The sequence below is a fragment of the Lampetra fluviatilis genome, unplaced genomic scaffold, assembly GCF_964198595.1.
Source record: "Lampetra fluviatilis unplaced genomic scaffold, kcLamFluv1.1 SCAFFOLD_837, whole genome shotgun sequence".
NCBI lineage: Eukaryota > Metazoa > Chordata > Hyperoartia > Petromyzontiformes > Petromyzontidae > Lampetra > Lampetra fluviatilis.
Window position 1 is genome coordinate 14,437 of NW_027621325.1, and position 13,930 is coordinate 28,366.

At 62.4% G+C, this 13,930-nt stretch overlaps 1 protein-coding gene across 1 annotated transcript; it reads right to left on the reverse strand.

Annotated features, from left to right (window-relative positions):
- Nucleotides 1–515: 515 nt before the first annotated feature.
- Nucleotides 516–13,662, reverse strand: LOC144955099 (UDP-N-acetylglucosamine transferase subunit ALG13-like). The gene is made up of 7 exons (XM_078885435.1): nucleotides 13,554–13,662; nucleotides 11,807–11,853; nucleotides 11,535–11,607; nucleotides 9,893–9,974; nucleotides 2,354–2,504; nucleotides 868–1,053; nucleotides 516–522 (listed from the first exon to the last, which is right to left on the reverse strand). The coding sequence occupies exons 1-7, from the start codon at nucleotides 13,566–13,568 to the stop codon at nucleotides 516–518; spliced, it is 561 nt and encodes a 186-aa protein (XP_078741561.1). The 5' UTR covers nucleotides 13,569–13,662.
- Nucleotides 13,663–13,930: the final 268 nt, after the last annotated feature.

Here is a 13,930-nt window from a genome sequence, read left to right on the forward strand (position 1 = left end):
GTTGATGGGAAGGCGAGCCCAAAGTAGCCTGGGGCTTAATGCTTCCCACACCTCACCGCCACGCTCCCACGCCCCCTTCATTCTTTTGTTCAGAAGAAGAGCCACTCCCTGTTGTTTGGTGGTCTCCTGCCCCGAGTAGAGGACTGTCCACTCCTCATGGTGGCAGGAGCCAGAGCCGGTCCACCGGACCCTCCTGAATGCCACAGAGATCCAGGCGGTACCGGTCCAGCTCCCGACAAAGGAGTGGCAGCCTCTCCTCCACAGTGAGCGTTCGAACATTCCACGTGGCCATCCGTAGTAGCTTGTCGTTGTTTCTGGAGGAGCCCCGAGGGTGAAGATTCAGTCTCCTGGCTCCGCCAGATCGGGTTTGGCCAGGAGACGTCATAGACGCCTGACCCCCCAAGGCGTCCGGCACAAGCTTATTAGTTAGATATTTATGTTTAAGTCGTGGTTTAGTGGTAATTAATTGAAGGTGGAGGGGTTACCAGCCCCTCGCACCCACCCAGAGCCTCCGTTTAGCCACTGTGGTGGTCACAGACGCTATGAGGGCAGAGGCCAATCGGAATTGGCCCTCCCCCCCACAGCACTGTCCACGACAGAGTTGCCCATCCAGCACCAACTCATCTCCACCAACATCACCAACCACTCACCACCACCAACACTCACCACCACCAACACTATCAACACTCACCACCACCAACAACACTCACCACCACCACCACCTCCTCGACGCCACCCCCCACTGCGTCGCTGGCGACGCCGTCCAGATCCTTCACCACCTCCTTCACCACCTCTTTCACCACCTCCTCCTCCACCACCACCACCTCCACCTCCTGCTGCTGCTGCTGCTGCCCCACGGCTGCTGACGAGGTGGTCGATGATGATGAAGATGTGGCGGCGGTGGTGGCGGCAAAGTAGGCGTCGTCACCTCGTCCACAATCCATCACCACCACCTCCTCCTCCACCTCCTCCTCCACCACCTCCACCACCACCTCCTCCACCACCTCCACCACCTCCTCCTCCTCCTTCACATGCAGCGAGAGGGGGCCCACTCTGGGCGGGGCGGGGCGGGGGATGGTGGTGGGTGAAGCCGATGCTGGTAGTGGTAGTAATGGTGATGGTGGTGGTGATGGTGGTAGTGATGGTGGTGGTGGTGGTAGTGATGGAAGTGGTAGTGATGGTGGTGGTGGTGGTAGTGATGGTGGTGGTAGTGATGGTGGTGGTGGTGGTAGTGATGGTGGTGGTAGTGATGGTGGTGGTGGTGGTAGTGATGGTGGTGGTGGTGGTAGTGATGGTGGTGGTAGTGATGGTGGTGGTGGTGGTAGTGATGGTGGTGGTGGTGGTAGTGATGGTGGTGGTGGTGGTAGTGATGGTGGTGGTGGTGGTAGTGATGGTGGTGGTGGTAGTAATGGTGGTGGTAGTGATGGTGGTGGTGGTGGTGGTGGTAGTGATGGTGGTGGTGGTGGTAGTGATGGTGGTGGTGGTGGTGGTGGTAGTGATGGTGGTGGTGGTGGTGGTGGTAGTGATGGTAGTGATGGTGGTGGTGGTGGTGGTAGTGATGGTGGTGGTGGTGGTGGTAGTGATGGTGGTGGTGGTGGTAGTGATGGAAGTGGTAGTGATGGTGGTGGTAGTGATGGTAGTGGTGGTGGTAGTGATGGTGGTAGTAGTGATGGTGGTGGTGGTGGTGGTAGTGGTTGTACCTGGTTGTGGTTGCGATGGTGGTTGTGGTTGTACCTGGTGGTTGTGGTGCTGGTTGTGGTTGCGATGGTGGTTGTGGTGGTGGTGGTTGTACCTGCTGGTTGTGGTACCTGGTGGTGGTTGTGGTGGTGGTGGTGTCTAGACGCGGCTTGCGAGTGGTCGTAGTGATGGTGGTTGTGGTGGTGGTGGCGTCTAGACGCGGCTTGAGAGTGGTGGTAGTGATGGTGGTGGTTGTGGTTGTGGTTGTTGTACCTGGTGGTTGTGGTGGTTGTGGTGGTGGTGGTGTCTAGACGCGGCTTGCGAGTGGTCGTAGTGATGGTGGTTGTGGTGGTGGTGGCGTCTAGACGCGGCTTGCGAGTGGTGGTAGTGATGGTGGTGGTTGTGGTTGTGGTTGTTGTACCTGGTGGTTGTGGTGGTTGTGGTGGTGGTGGTGTCTAGACGCGGCTTGCGAGTGGTCGTAGTGATGGTGGTTGTGGTGGTGGTGGCGTCTAGACGCGGCTTGCGAGTGGTGGTAGTGATGGTGGTGGTTGTGGTTGTGGTTGTTGTACCTGGTGGTTGTGGTGGTTGTGGTGGTGGTGGTGTCTAGACGCGGCTTGCGAGTGGTGGTAGTGATGGTGGTGGTTGTGGTTGTGGTACCTGATGGTGGTGGTGGTACCTGGTTGTGGTGGTTGTGGTGGTGGTTGTGGTGGTTGTGGTGGTGTCTAGACGCGGCTTGCGAGTGGTGGAGCGGAAGAGCCGCACGGCAGCGTCCAACTCGGCCTGCTCCAGACCCATCACGGGGCCGTACAGCACCGCGTACACCACCGCTAGCAACAACAACAACAACAACAACAACAACATCAACAACATCAACAACATCAACAACATCAACAACATCAACATCGTCATCAACAACGTCAACAACGTCAACAACGTCAACAACATCATCAACAACATCATCAACAACAACAACAACATCTGTCTCCCCGTGCGTCTCTCCCCGTGCGTCTCCCCCCGTGTCTCCCCCCCGTGTCTCTCCCCCGTGTCTCTCCCCCCGTGTCCCTCCCCCAGTGTCTCCCCCAGTGTCTCCCCCCCGTGTCTCCCCCCGTGTCTCTCCCCGTGTGTCTCCCCCGTGTGTCTCTCCCCAGGTGTGTCTCTCCCCAGGTGTGTCTCTCCCCAGGTGTGTCTCCAGGTGTCTCTCCCCATATCTCTCCCCGTGTGCCTCACCCCGTGTGTCTCCCCAGGTGTCTCTCCCCGTGTGTCTCTCCCCGTGTGTCTCTCCCCGTGTGTCTCTCCCCGTGTGTCTCTCCCCAGGTGTCTCTCCCCAGGTGTCTCTCCCCAGGTGTCTCTCCCCAGGTGTCTCTCCCCAGGTGTCTCTCCCCAGGTGTCTCTCCCCGTGTGCCTCTCCCCAGGTGTGTCTCCAGGTGTCTCTCCCCAGGTGTCTCTCCCCAGGTGTCTCTCCCCAGGTGTCTCTCCCCAGGTGTCTCTCCCCAGGTGTCTCTCCCCAGGTGTCTCTCCCCAGGTGTCTCTCCCCAGGTGTCTCTCCCCAGGTGTCTCTCCCCAGGTGTCTCTCCCCAGGTGTCTCTCCCCAGGTGTCTCTCCCCAGGTGTCTCTCCCCAGGTGTCTCTCCCCAGGTGTCTCTCCCCAGGTGTCTCTCCCCAGGTGTCTCTCCCCAGGTGTCTCTCCCCAGGTGTCTCTCCCCAGGTGTCTCTCCCCAGGTGTCTCTCCCCAGGTGTCTCTCCCCAGGTGTCTCTCCCCAGGTGTCTCTCCCCAGGTGTCTCTCCCCAGGTGTCTCTCCCCAGGTGTCTCTCCCCAGGTGTCTCTCCCCAGGTGTCTCTCCCCAGGTGTCTCTCCCCAGGTGTGTCTCCCCAGGTGTGTCTCCCCAGGTGTCTCTCCCCGTGTGTCTCTCCCCAGGTGTCTCTCCCCAGGTGTCTCTCCCCAGGTGTCTCTCCCCAGGTGTCTCTCCCCAGGTGTCTCTCCCCAGGTGTCTCTCCCCAGGTGTCTCTCCCCAGGCGTGTCTCTCCCCAGGCGTGTCTCTCCCCAGGCGTGTCTCTCCCCAGGCGTGTCTCTCCCCGCGTGTCTCTCCCCGCGTGTCTCTCCCCGCGTGTCTCTCCCCAGGTGTCTCTCCCCAGGTGTCTCTCCCCAGGTGTCTCTCCCCAGGTGTCTCTCCCCAGGTGTCTCTCCCCAGGTGTCTCTCCCCAGGTGTCTCTCCCCAGGTGTCTCTCCCCAGGTGTCTCTCCCCAGGTGTCTCTCCCCAGGTGTCTCTCCCCAGGTGTCTCTCCCCAGGTGTCTCTCCCCAGGTGTCTCTCCCCAGGTGTCTCTCCCCAGGTGTCTCTCCCCAGGTGTCTCTCCCCAGGTGTCTCTCCCCAGGTGTCTCTCCCCAGGTGTCTCTCCCCAGGTGTCTCTCCCCAGGTGTCTCTCCCCAGGTGTCTCTCCCCAGGTGTCTCTCCCCAGGTGTCTCTCCCCAGGTGTCTCTCCCCAGGTGTCTCTCCCCAGGTGTCTCTCCCCAGGTGTCTCTCCCCAGGTGTCTCTCCCCAGGTGTCTCTCCCCAGGTGTCTCTCCCCAGGTGTCTCTCCCCAGGTGTCTCTCCCCAGGTGTCTCTCCCCAGGTGTCTCTCCCCAGGTGTCTCTCCCCAGGTGTCTCTCCCCAGGTGTCTCTCCCCAGGTGTCTCTCCCCAGGTGTCTCTCCCCAGGTGTCTCTCCCCAGGTGTCTCTCCCCAGGTGTCTCTCCCCAGGTGTCTCTCCCCGTGTGTCTCTCCCCAGGTGTGTCTCCCCAGGTGTCTCTCCCCAGGTGTCTCTCCCCGTGTGTCTCTCCCCGTGTGTCTCTCCCCAGGTGTGTCTCCCCAGGTGTGTCTCCCCAGGTGTCTCTCCCCGTGTGTCTCTCCCCGTGTCTCTCCCCAGGTGTGTCTCCCCAGGTGTCTCTCCCCAGGTGTCTCTCCCCGTGTGTCTCTCCCCAGGTGTCTCTCCCCAGGTGTCTCTCCCCAGGTGTCTCTCCCCAGGTGTGTCTCCCCAGGTGTCTCTCCCCAGGTGTCTCTCTCCAGGTGTCTCTCCCCAGGTGTCTCTCCCCAGGTGTCTCTCCCCAGGTGTCTCTCCCCAGGTGTCTCTCCCCAGGTGTCTCTCCCCAGGTGTCTCTCCCCAGGTGTCTCTCCCCAGGTGTCTCTCCCCAGGTGTCTCTCCCCAGGTGTCTCTCCCCAGGTGTCTCTCCCCAGGTGTCTCTCCCCAGGTGTCTCTCCCCAGGTGTCTCTCCCCAGGTGTCTCTCCCCAGGTGTCTCTCCCCAGGTGTCTCTCCCCAGGTGTCTCTCCCCAGGTGTCTCTCCCCGTGTGTCTCTCCCCAGGTGTCTCTCCCCAGGTGTCTCTCCCCAGGTGTCTCTCCCCAGGTGTCTCTCCCCAGGTGTCTCTCCCCAGGTGTCTCTCCCCAGGTGTCTCTCCCCAGGTGTCTCTCCCCAGGTGTCTCTCCCCAGGTGTCTCTCCCCAGGTGTCTCTCCCCAGGTGTCTCTCCCCAGGTGTCTCTCCTCAGGTGTCTCTCCCCAGGTGTCTCTCCCCAGGTGTCTCTCCCCAGGTGTCTCTCCCCAGGTGTCTCTCCCCAGGTGTCTCTCCCCAGGTGTCTCTCCCCAGGTGTCTCTCCCCAGGTGTCTCTCCCCAGGTGTCTCTCCCCGTGTGTCTCTCCCCAGGTGTGTCTCCCCAGGTGTCTCTCCCCAGGTGTCTCTCCCCGTGTGTCTCTCCCCGTGTGTCTCTCCCCAGGTGTGTCTCCCCAGGTGTGTCTCCCCAGGTGTCTCTCCCCGTGTGTCTCTCCCCGTGTCTCTCCCCAGGTGTGTCTCCCCAGGTGTCTCTCCCCAGGTGTCTCTCCCCGTGTGTCTCTCCCCAGGTGTCTCTCCCCAGGTGTCTCTCCCCAGGTGTCTCTCCCCAGGTGTCTCTCCCCAGGTGTCTCTCCCCAGGTGTCTCTCCCCAGGTGTCTCTCCCCAGGTGTCTCTCCCCAGGTGTCTCTCCCCAGGTGTCTCTCCCCAGGTGTCTCTCCCCAGGTGTCTCTCCCCAGGTGTCTCTCCCCGTGTGTCTCTCCCCAGGTGTGTCTCCCCAGGTGTCTCTCCCCGTGTGTCTCTCCCCGTGTGTCTCTCCCCAGGTGTGTCTCCCCAGGTGTGTCTCCCCAGGTGTCTCTCCCCGTGTGTCTCTCCCCGTGTCTCTCCCCAGGTGTGTCTCCCCAGGTGTCTCTCCCCAGGTGTCTCTCCCCAGGTGTCTCTCCCCGTGTGTCTCTCCCCAGGTGTCTCTCCCCAGGTGTCTCTCCCCAGGTGTCTCTCCCCAGGTGTCTCTCCCCAGGTGTCTCTCCCCAGGTGTCTCTCTCCAGGTGTCTCTCTCCAGGTGTCTCTCTCCAGGTGTCTCTCCCCAGGTGTCTCTCCCCAGGTGTCTCTCCCCAGGTGTCTCTCCCCAGGTGTCTCTCCCCAGGTGTCTCTCCCCAGGTGTCTCTCCCCAGGTGTCTCTCCCCAGGTGTCTCTCCCCAGGTGTCTCTCCCCAGGTGTCTCTCCCCAGGTGTCTCTCCCCAGGTGTCTCTCCCCAGGTGTCTCTCCCCAGGTGTCTCTCCCCAGGTGTCTCTCCCCAGGTGTCTCTCCCCAGGTGTCTCTCCCCAGGTGTCTCTCCCCAGGTGTCTCTCCCCAGGTGTCTCTCCCCAGGTGTCTCTCCCCAGGTGTCTCTCCCCAGGTGTCTCTCCCCAGGTGTCTCTCCCCATGTCTCTCCCCGTGTGCCTCTCCCCGTGTGTCTCCCCCCGTGTCTCTCCCCAGGTGTCTCTCCCCGTGTGTCTCTCCCCGTGTGTCTCTCCCCAGGTGTGTCTCCAGGTGTCTCTCCCCAGGTGTCTCTCCCCAGGTGTCTCTCCCCAGGTGTCTCTCCCCAGGTGTCTCTCCCCAGGTGTCTCTCCCCAGGTGTCTCTCCCCAGGTGTCTCTCCCCAGGTGTCTCTCCCCAGGTGTCTCTCCCCAGGTGTGCCTCTCCCCAGGTGTGCCTCTCCCCAGGTGTGTCTCTCCCCAGGTGTGTCTCTCCCCAGGTGTGTCTCTCACTGCGTGTCTCTCACTGCGTGTCTCTCCCCAGGTGCCTCTCCCCAGGTGTCTCTCCCCAGGTGTCTCTCCCCGTGTGCCTCTCCCCAGGTGTGCCTCTCCCCAGGTGTGTCTCTCCCCAGGTGTGTCTCTCCCCAGGTGTGTCTCTCACTGCGTGTCTCTCACTGCGTGTCTCTCCCCAGGTGTCTCTCCCCAGGTGTCTCTCCCCAGGTGTCTCTCCCCAGGTGTCTCTCCCCAGGTGTCTCTCCCCAGGTGTCTCTCCCCAGGTGTCTCTCCCCAGGTGTCTCTCCCCAGGTGTCTCTCCCCGTAGGCGTCTCTCCCCGTAGGCGTCTCTCCCCGTAGGCGTCTCTCCCCGTGTGCCTCTCCCCAGGTGTGCCTCTCCCCAGGTGTGTCTCTCCCCAGGTGTGTCTCTCCCCAGGTGTGTCTCTCCCCAGGTGTGTCTCTCCCCAGGTGTGTCTCTCACTGCGTGTCTCTCACTGCGTGTCTCTCCCCAGGTGTCTCTCCCCAGGTGTCTCTCCCCAGGTGTCTCTCCCCAGGTGTCTCTCCCCAGGTGTCTCTCCCCAGGTGTCTCTCCCCAGGTGTCTCTCCCCAGGTGTCTCTCCCCAGGTGTCTCTCCCCAGGTGTCTCTCCCCAGGTGTCTCTCCCCAGGTGTCTCTCCCCAGGTGTCTCTCCCCAGGTGTCTCTCCCCAGGTGTCTCTCCCCAGGTGTCTCTCCCCAGGTGTCTCTCCCCAGGTGTCTCTCCCCAGGTGTCTCTCCCCAGGTGTCTCTCCCCAGGTGTCTCTCCCCAGGTGTCTCTCCCCAGGTGTCTCTCCCCAGGTGTCTCTCCCCAGGTGTCTCTCCCCAGGTGTCTCTCCCCAGGTGTCTCTCCCCAGGTGTCTCTCCCCAGGTGTCTCTCCCCAGGTGTCTCTCCCCAGGTGTCTCTCCCCAGGTGTCTCTCCCCAGGTGTCTCTCCCCAGGTGTCTCTCCCCAGGTGTCTCTCCCCAGGTGTCTCTCCCCAGGTGTCTCTCCCCAGGTGTCTCTCCCCAGGTGTCTCTCCCCAGGTGTCTCTCCCCAGGTGTCTCTCCCCAGGTGTCTCTCCCCAGGTGTCTCTCCCCAGGTGTCTCTCCCCAGGTGTCTCTCCCCAGGTGTCTCTCCCCAGGTGTCTCTCCCCAGGTGTCTCTCCCCAGGTGTCTCTCCCCAGGTGTCTCTCCCCAGGTGTCTCTCCCCAGGTGTCTCTCCCCAGGTGTCTCTCCCCAGGTGTGTCTCCCCAGGTGTGTCTCCCCAGGTGTGTCTCCCCAGGTGTCTCTCCCCAGGTGTCTCTCCCCAGGTGTCTCTCCCCAGGTGTCTCTCCCCAGGTGTCTCTCCCCAGGTGTCTCTCCCCAGGTGTCTCTCCCCAGGTGTGTCTCCCCAGGTGTGTCTCCCCAGGTGTCTCTCCCCGTGTGTCTCTCCCCGTGTGTCTCTCCCCAGGTGTCTCTCCCCAGGTGTCTCTCCCCAGGTGTCTCTCCCCAGGTGTCTCTCCCCAGGTGTCTCTCCCCAGGTGTCTCTCCCCAGGTGTCTCTCCCCAGGTGTCTCTCCCCAGGTGTCTCTCCCCAGGTGTCTCTCCCCAGGTGTCTCTCCCCAGGTGTCTCTCCCCAGGTGTCTCTCCCCAGGTGTCTCTCCCCAGGTGTCTCTCCCCAGGTGTCTCTCCCCAGGTGTCTCTCCCCAGGTGTCTCTCCCCAGGTGTCTCTCCCCAGGTGTCTCTCCCCAGGTGTCTCTCCCCAGGTGTCTCTCCCCAGGTGTCTCTCCCCAGGTGTCTCTCCCCAGGTGTCTCTCCCCAGGTGTCTCTCCCCAGGTGTCTCTCCCCAGGTGTCTCTCCCCAGGTGTCTCTCCCCAGGTGTCTCTCCCCAGGTGTCTCTCCCCAGGTGTCTCTCCCCAGGTGTCTCTCCCCAGGTGTCTCTCCCCAGGTGTCTCTCCCCAGGTGTCTCTCCCCAGGTGTCTCTCCCCAGGTGTCTCTCCCCAGGTGTCTCTCCCCAGGTGTCTCTCCCCAGGTGTCTCTCCCCAGGTGTCTCTCCCCAGGTGTCTCTCCCCAGGTGTCTCTCCCCAGGTGTCTCTCCCCAGGTGTCTCTCCCCAGGTGTCTCTCCCCAGGTGTCTCTCCCCAGGTGTCTCTCCCCAGGTGTCTCTCCCCAGGTGTCTCTCCCCAGGTGTCTCTCCCCAGGTGTCTCTCCCCAGGTGTCTCTCCCCAGGTGTCTCTCCCCAGGTGTGTCTCCCCAGGTGTGTCTCCCCAGGTGTGTCTCCCCAGGTGTCTCTCCCCGTGTGTCTCTCCCCGTGTCTCTCCCCAGGTGTCTCTCCCCGTGTGTCTCTCCCCGTGTGTCTCTCCCCAGGTGTCTCTCCCCAGGTGTCTCTCCCCAGGTGTCTCTCCCCAGGTGTCTCTCCCCAGGTGTCTCTCCCCAGGTGTCTCTCCCCAGGTGTCTCTCCCCAGGTGTCTCTCCCCAGGTGTCTCTCCCCAGGTGTCTCTCCCCAGGTGTCTCTCCCCAGGTGTCTCTCCCCAGGTGTCTCTCCCCAGGTGTCTCTCCCCAGGTGTCTCTCCCCAGGTGTCTCTCCCCAGGTGTCTCTCCCCAGGTGTCTCTCCCCAGGTGTCTCTCCCCAGGTGTCTCTCCCCAGGTGTCTCTCCCCAGGTGTCTCTCCCCAGGTGTCTCTCCCCAGGTGTCTCTCCCCAGGTGTCTCTCCCCAGGTGTCTCTCCCCAGGTGTCTCTCCCCAGGTGTCTCTCCCCAGGTGTCTCTCCCCAGGTGTCTCTCCCCAGGTGTCTCTCCCCAGGTGTCTCTCCCCAGGTGTCTCTCCCCAGGTGTCTCTCCCCAGGTGTCTCTCCCCGTGTGTCTCTCCCCGTGTGTCTCTCCCCGGGTGTCTCTCCCCCCGTGTCTCTCTCTCCCCGTGTCTCTCTCTCCCTCCCCGTGTGCCTCTCTCTCCCTCCCCGTGTGCCTCTCTCTCCCTCCCCGTGTGCCTCTCTCTCCCCCCCGTGTGTCTCTCTCCCCCCCGTGTGTCTCTCTCCCCCCCGTGTGTCTCTCTCCCCCCCGTGTGTCTCTCTCCCCCCGTGTGTCTCTCTCCCCCCGTGTGTCTCTCTCCCCCCGTGTGTCTCTCTCCCCCCGTGTGTCTGTCTCCCCCCCCCCCCTCCCCGTATCTCCCCCCCCCCCCCGTGTCTCCCCCCCCCCCCCCGTGTCTCACACTGGCAGATGGCAGCGGCCTCCTGGAATGCGCGAGGGTAGACGCTGTCCACCTGTCCAGACGGGCCCACGTAGAGACACACCTGGAGACACGCGGAGACACGGGGAGACACACGGAGACACGGGGAGACACACGTAGAGACACACCTGGAGACACGTGGAGACACGTAGAGACACACCTGGAGACACGCGGAGACACGTGGAGACACACCTGGAGACACGCGGAGACACGGGGAGACACACGGAGAGACACACGGAGACACGTGGAGACACCTGGAGACCCGCGGAGACACACCTGGAGACACGGGGAGACACACGGAGACACGGGGAGACACACGTAGAGACACACCTGGAGACACGTGGAGACACACGTAGAGACACACCTGGAGACACGCGGAGACACGTGGAGACACACCTGGAGACACGCGGAGACACGGGGAGACACACGGAGACACGGGGAGACACACGTAGAGACACACGGAGACACGTGGAGACACCTGGAGACACGCGGAGACACACCTGGAGACACGGGGAGACACACGGAGACACGGGGAGACACACGTAGAGACACACGGAGACACGCCTGGAGACACACCTGGAGACACGCGGTGAGACACACGGAGACACGGGGAGACATGCGGTGAGACACACGTAGAGACACACCTGGAGACACGTGGAGACACACGTAGAGACACACCTGGAGACACGTGGAGACACACGTAGAGACACACCTGGAGACACGCGGAGACACGTGGAGACACACCTGGAGACACGCGGAGACACGCGGAGACACGTGGAGACACACCTGGAGACACGCGGAGACACGGGGAGACACGGGGAGACACACGTAGAGACACACCTGGAGACACGCGGTGAGACACACAGACACGGGGAGACACACGTAGAGACACACGTAGAGACACACGTGGAGACACACGGGGAGACACACGGGGAGACACACGGGGAGACACACGGGGAGACACACGGGGAGACACACGGGGAGACACACGGGGAGACACACGGGGAGACACACGGGGAGACACGGTGAGACACGGTGAGACACGGTGAGGCACGGGGAGGCACGCGGGGAGACACGCGGGGAGACACGCGGGGAGACACGCGGGGTGACACGCGGGGAGACACGCGGGGAGACACGGTGAGACACGTAGAGACACACGGGGAGACACGGGGGGGGGGGTGAGACACGGGGGGGGGGTGAGACACGGGGGGGGGTGAGACACGGGGGGGGGTGAGACACGGGGGGGGGGGTGAGACACGGGGGGGGGTGAGACACGGGGGGGGGGTGAGACACGGGGGGGGGTGAGACACGGGGGGGGGGGTGAGACACGGGGGGGGGTGAGACACGGGGGGGGGGGTGAGACACGGGGGGGGGTGAGACACGTGAAGGGGGGGGTGAGACACGGGGAGACACTGGGAGAGACACGGGGGGGGGGGTGAGACACGTGAAGAGGGGGGGGGGGTGAGACACGTGGGGGGTGAGACACGTGGGGGGTGAGACACGTGGGGGGTGAGACACGTGGGGGGTGAGGGGGGGGGGTGAGACACGTGGGGGGTGAGACACGTGGGGGGTGAGACACGTGGGGGGTGAGACACGTGGGGGGGTGAGGGGGGGTGACTGTCACCTTCTTCACGAATCCGTTGTTCGTGGTGCGTGTTGGGGGTTTCCCAGCTTCACTGTACACCACGAAGTCGCGCCTGTCACGTGGGGGGGGGGACACAGCACACAGACAAAGGTCCCCCGTGTAGCCTCTAGCAGGCTGTAGGGGCAAGTGCTGTTAGCGAGTAGAAGCAGCAGTGTCTGTGAAGGTAGACACAGACAAAGGTCCCCCGTGTAGCCTCTAGCAGGGTTGTAGGGGCAAGTGCTGTTAGTGGTAGCCCCCCCCCCACCCCCCACCTGTAGATGATTGACAGCGCCTCCATCTCCAAAGGTCCGGCCCACTCCTGCAGAACAATTGCAAACCGGTTACCGGTTATAGCCACATCAGCCGTTCCGTAAACCGGATCGGCCAGTCGGATTGTCCATCTCAGCAGCATTGGTTCAAGACTCCGTATGGAACCACCACCACCTACCACCCACCACCTACCACCAAACCCTACCACCCCCCACCACCTACCACCACCACCCCCCACCACCTACCACCACCACCCCCCACCTACTACAACCCACCCCCCCCTCCCACCACCCACCCACCCCCCCACCTACCACCCACCTCCACCATCACCACCACCACCACCACCACCACCATCACCATCACCACCACCACCACCACCACCCACACCACCCACACCATCACCACCATCACCACCATCACCACCATCACCACCATCACCACTACCATCACCTACCATCACCATCACCACCACCCACTACCATCACCATCACCACCATCATCACCACCACCACCACCACCCACACCACCCACACCACCCACACCACCACCCACACCACCCACACCACCCACACCACCATCACCACCATCACCACCACCCACCACCACCCACACCACCACCACCACCACCACCACCATCACCACCATCACCACCATCACCACCATCACCACCATCACCACCACCCACACCACCAACACCACGCACACCACCAACACCACCCACACCACCGCACACCACCACCATCACCATCACCACCAACACCACCCACACCAACCACACCACCACCACCACCCACACCAACCACACCACCATCACCACCACCCACTACCATCACCATCACCACCACCCACTACCATCACCATCACCACCATCATCACCACCACCACCATCATCACCACCACCACCACCCACACCACCCACACCACCCACACCACCATCACCACCACCACCACCCACACCACCCACACCACCCACACCACCATCACCACCACCCACCACCACCACCACCATCACCACCCACACCACCCACACCACCATCACCACCATCACCACCATCACCACCATCACCACCATCACCACCACCAACACCACCAACACCACCCACACCACCCACACCACCCACACCACCACCACCACCATCACCATCACCACCAACACCACCCACACCAACCACACCACCACCACCACCCACACCACCATCACCACCATCACCACCATCACCACCATCACCACCATCACCACCATCACCACCATCACCACCCACACCACCCACACCACCATCACCACCATCACCACCATCACCATCACCACCAACACCACCCACACCAACCACACCACCACCACCACCCACACCACCATCACCACCATCACCACCATCACCATCACCACCATCACCACCATCACCACCCACACCACCCACACCACCATCACCACCACCACCACCATCACCATCACCACCAACACCACCCACACCAACCACACCACCACCACCACCCACACCACCATCACCACCATCACCACCATCACCACCATCACCACCATCACCACCATCACCACCATCACCACCATCACCACCATCACCACCCACACCACCACCATCACCCACACCACCACCCACTACCATCACCATCACCACCACCCACTACCATCACCATCACCACCATCATCACCACCACCACCACCACCACCACCACCACCACACCACCCACACCACCATCACCACCATCACCACCATCACCACCATCACCAACCGTCTGAGACTCCATCAGCTGCAAGTGCTTCTCCAAAGAGCTCTCCGTGAACTGTGGACACACGGCAGATTCACGAATCCATCTGTGCGGAGCTATAGGAGTCCGTGTGAGTCTGTGGGTCTCTGTGTGGTGGTGAGTCTGTGTGTCTCTGTGTGGTGAGTTTATGAGTCTGTGGGTCTGTGTGGTTGTGAGTCTGTGGGTCTCTGTGTGATGAGTTTATGAGTCTCTGTGTGGTGGTGAGTCTATGGGTCTCTGTAGTGGTGGTGAGTCTATGGGTCTGTGTGTGGTGGTGAGTCTGTGTGTCTCTGTGTGGTGAGTTTATGAGTCTGTGGGTCTCTGTGTCGCGAGTTTGTGAGTCTGTGGGTCTCTGTGTGGCG

Coding starts and splice junctions, on each gene's coding strand:
- LOC144955099 (XM_078885435.1), bottom strand. Junction 2,505..9,892: donor GGCCGCTGCCATCTGCCAGT/GTGAGACACGGG, acceptor TGTTGTTGCTAG/CGGTGGTGTACGCGGTGCTG. Junction 1,054..2,353: donor ACCACAACCACCACAACCAG/GTACCACCACCA, acceptor CGCCCCGCCCAG/AGTGGGCCCCCTCTCGCTGC.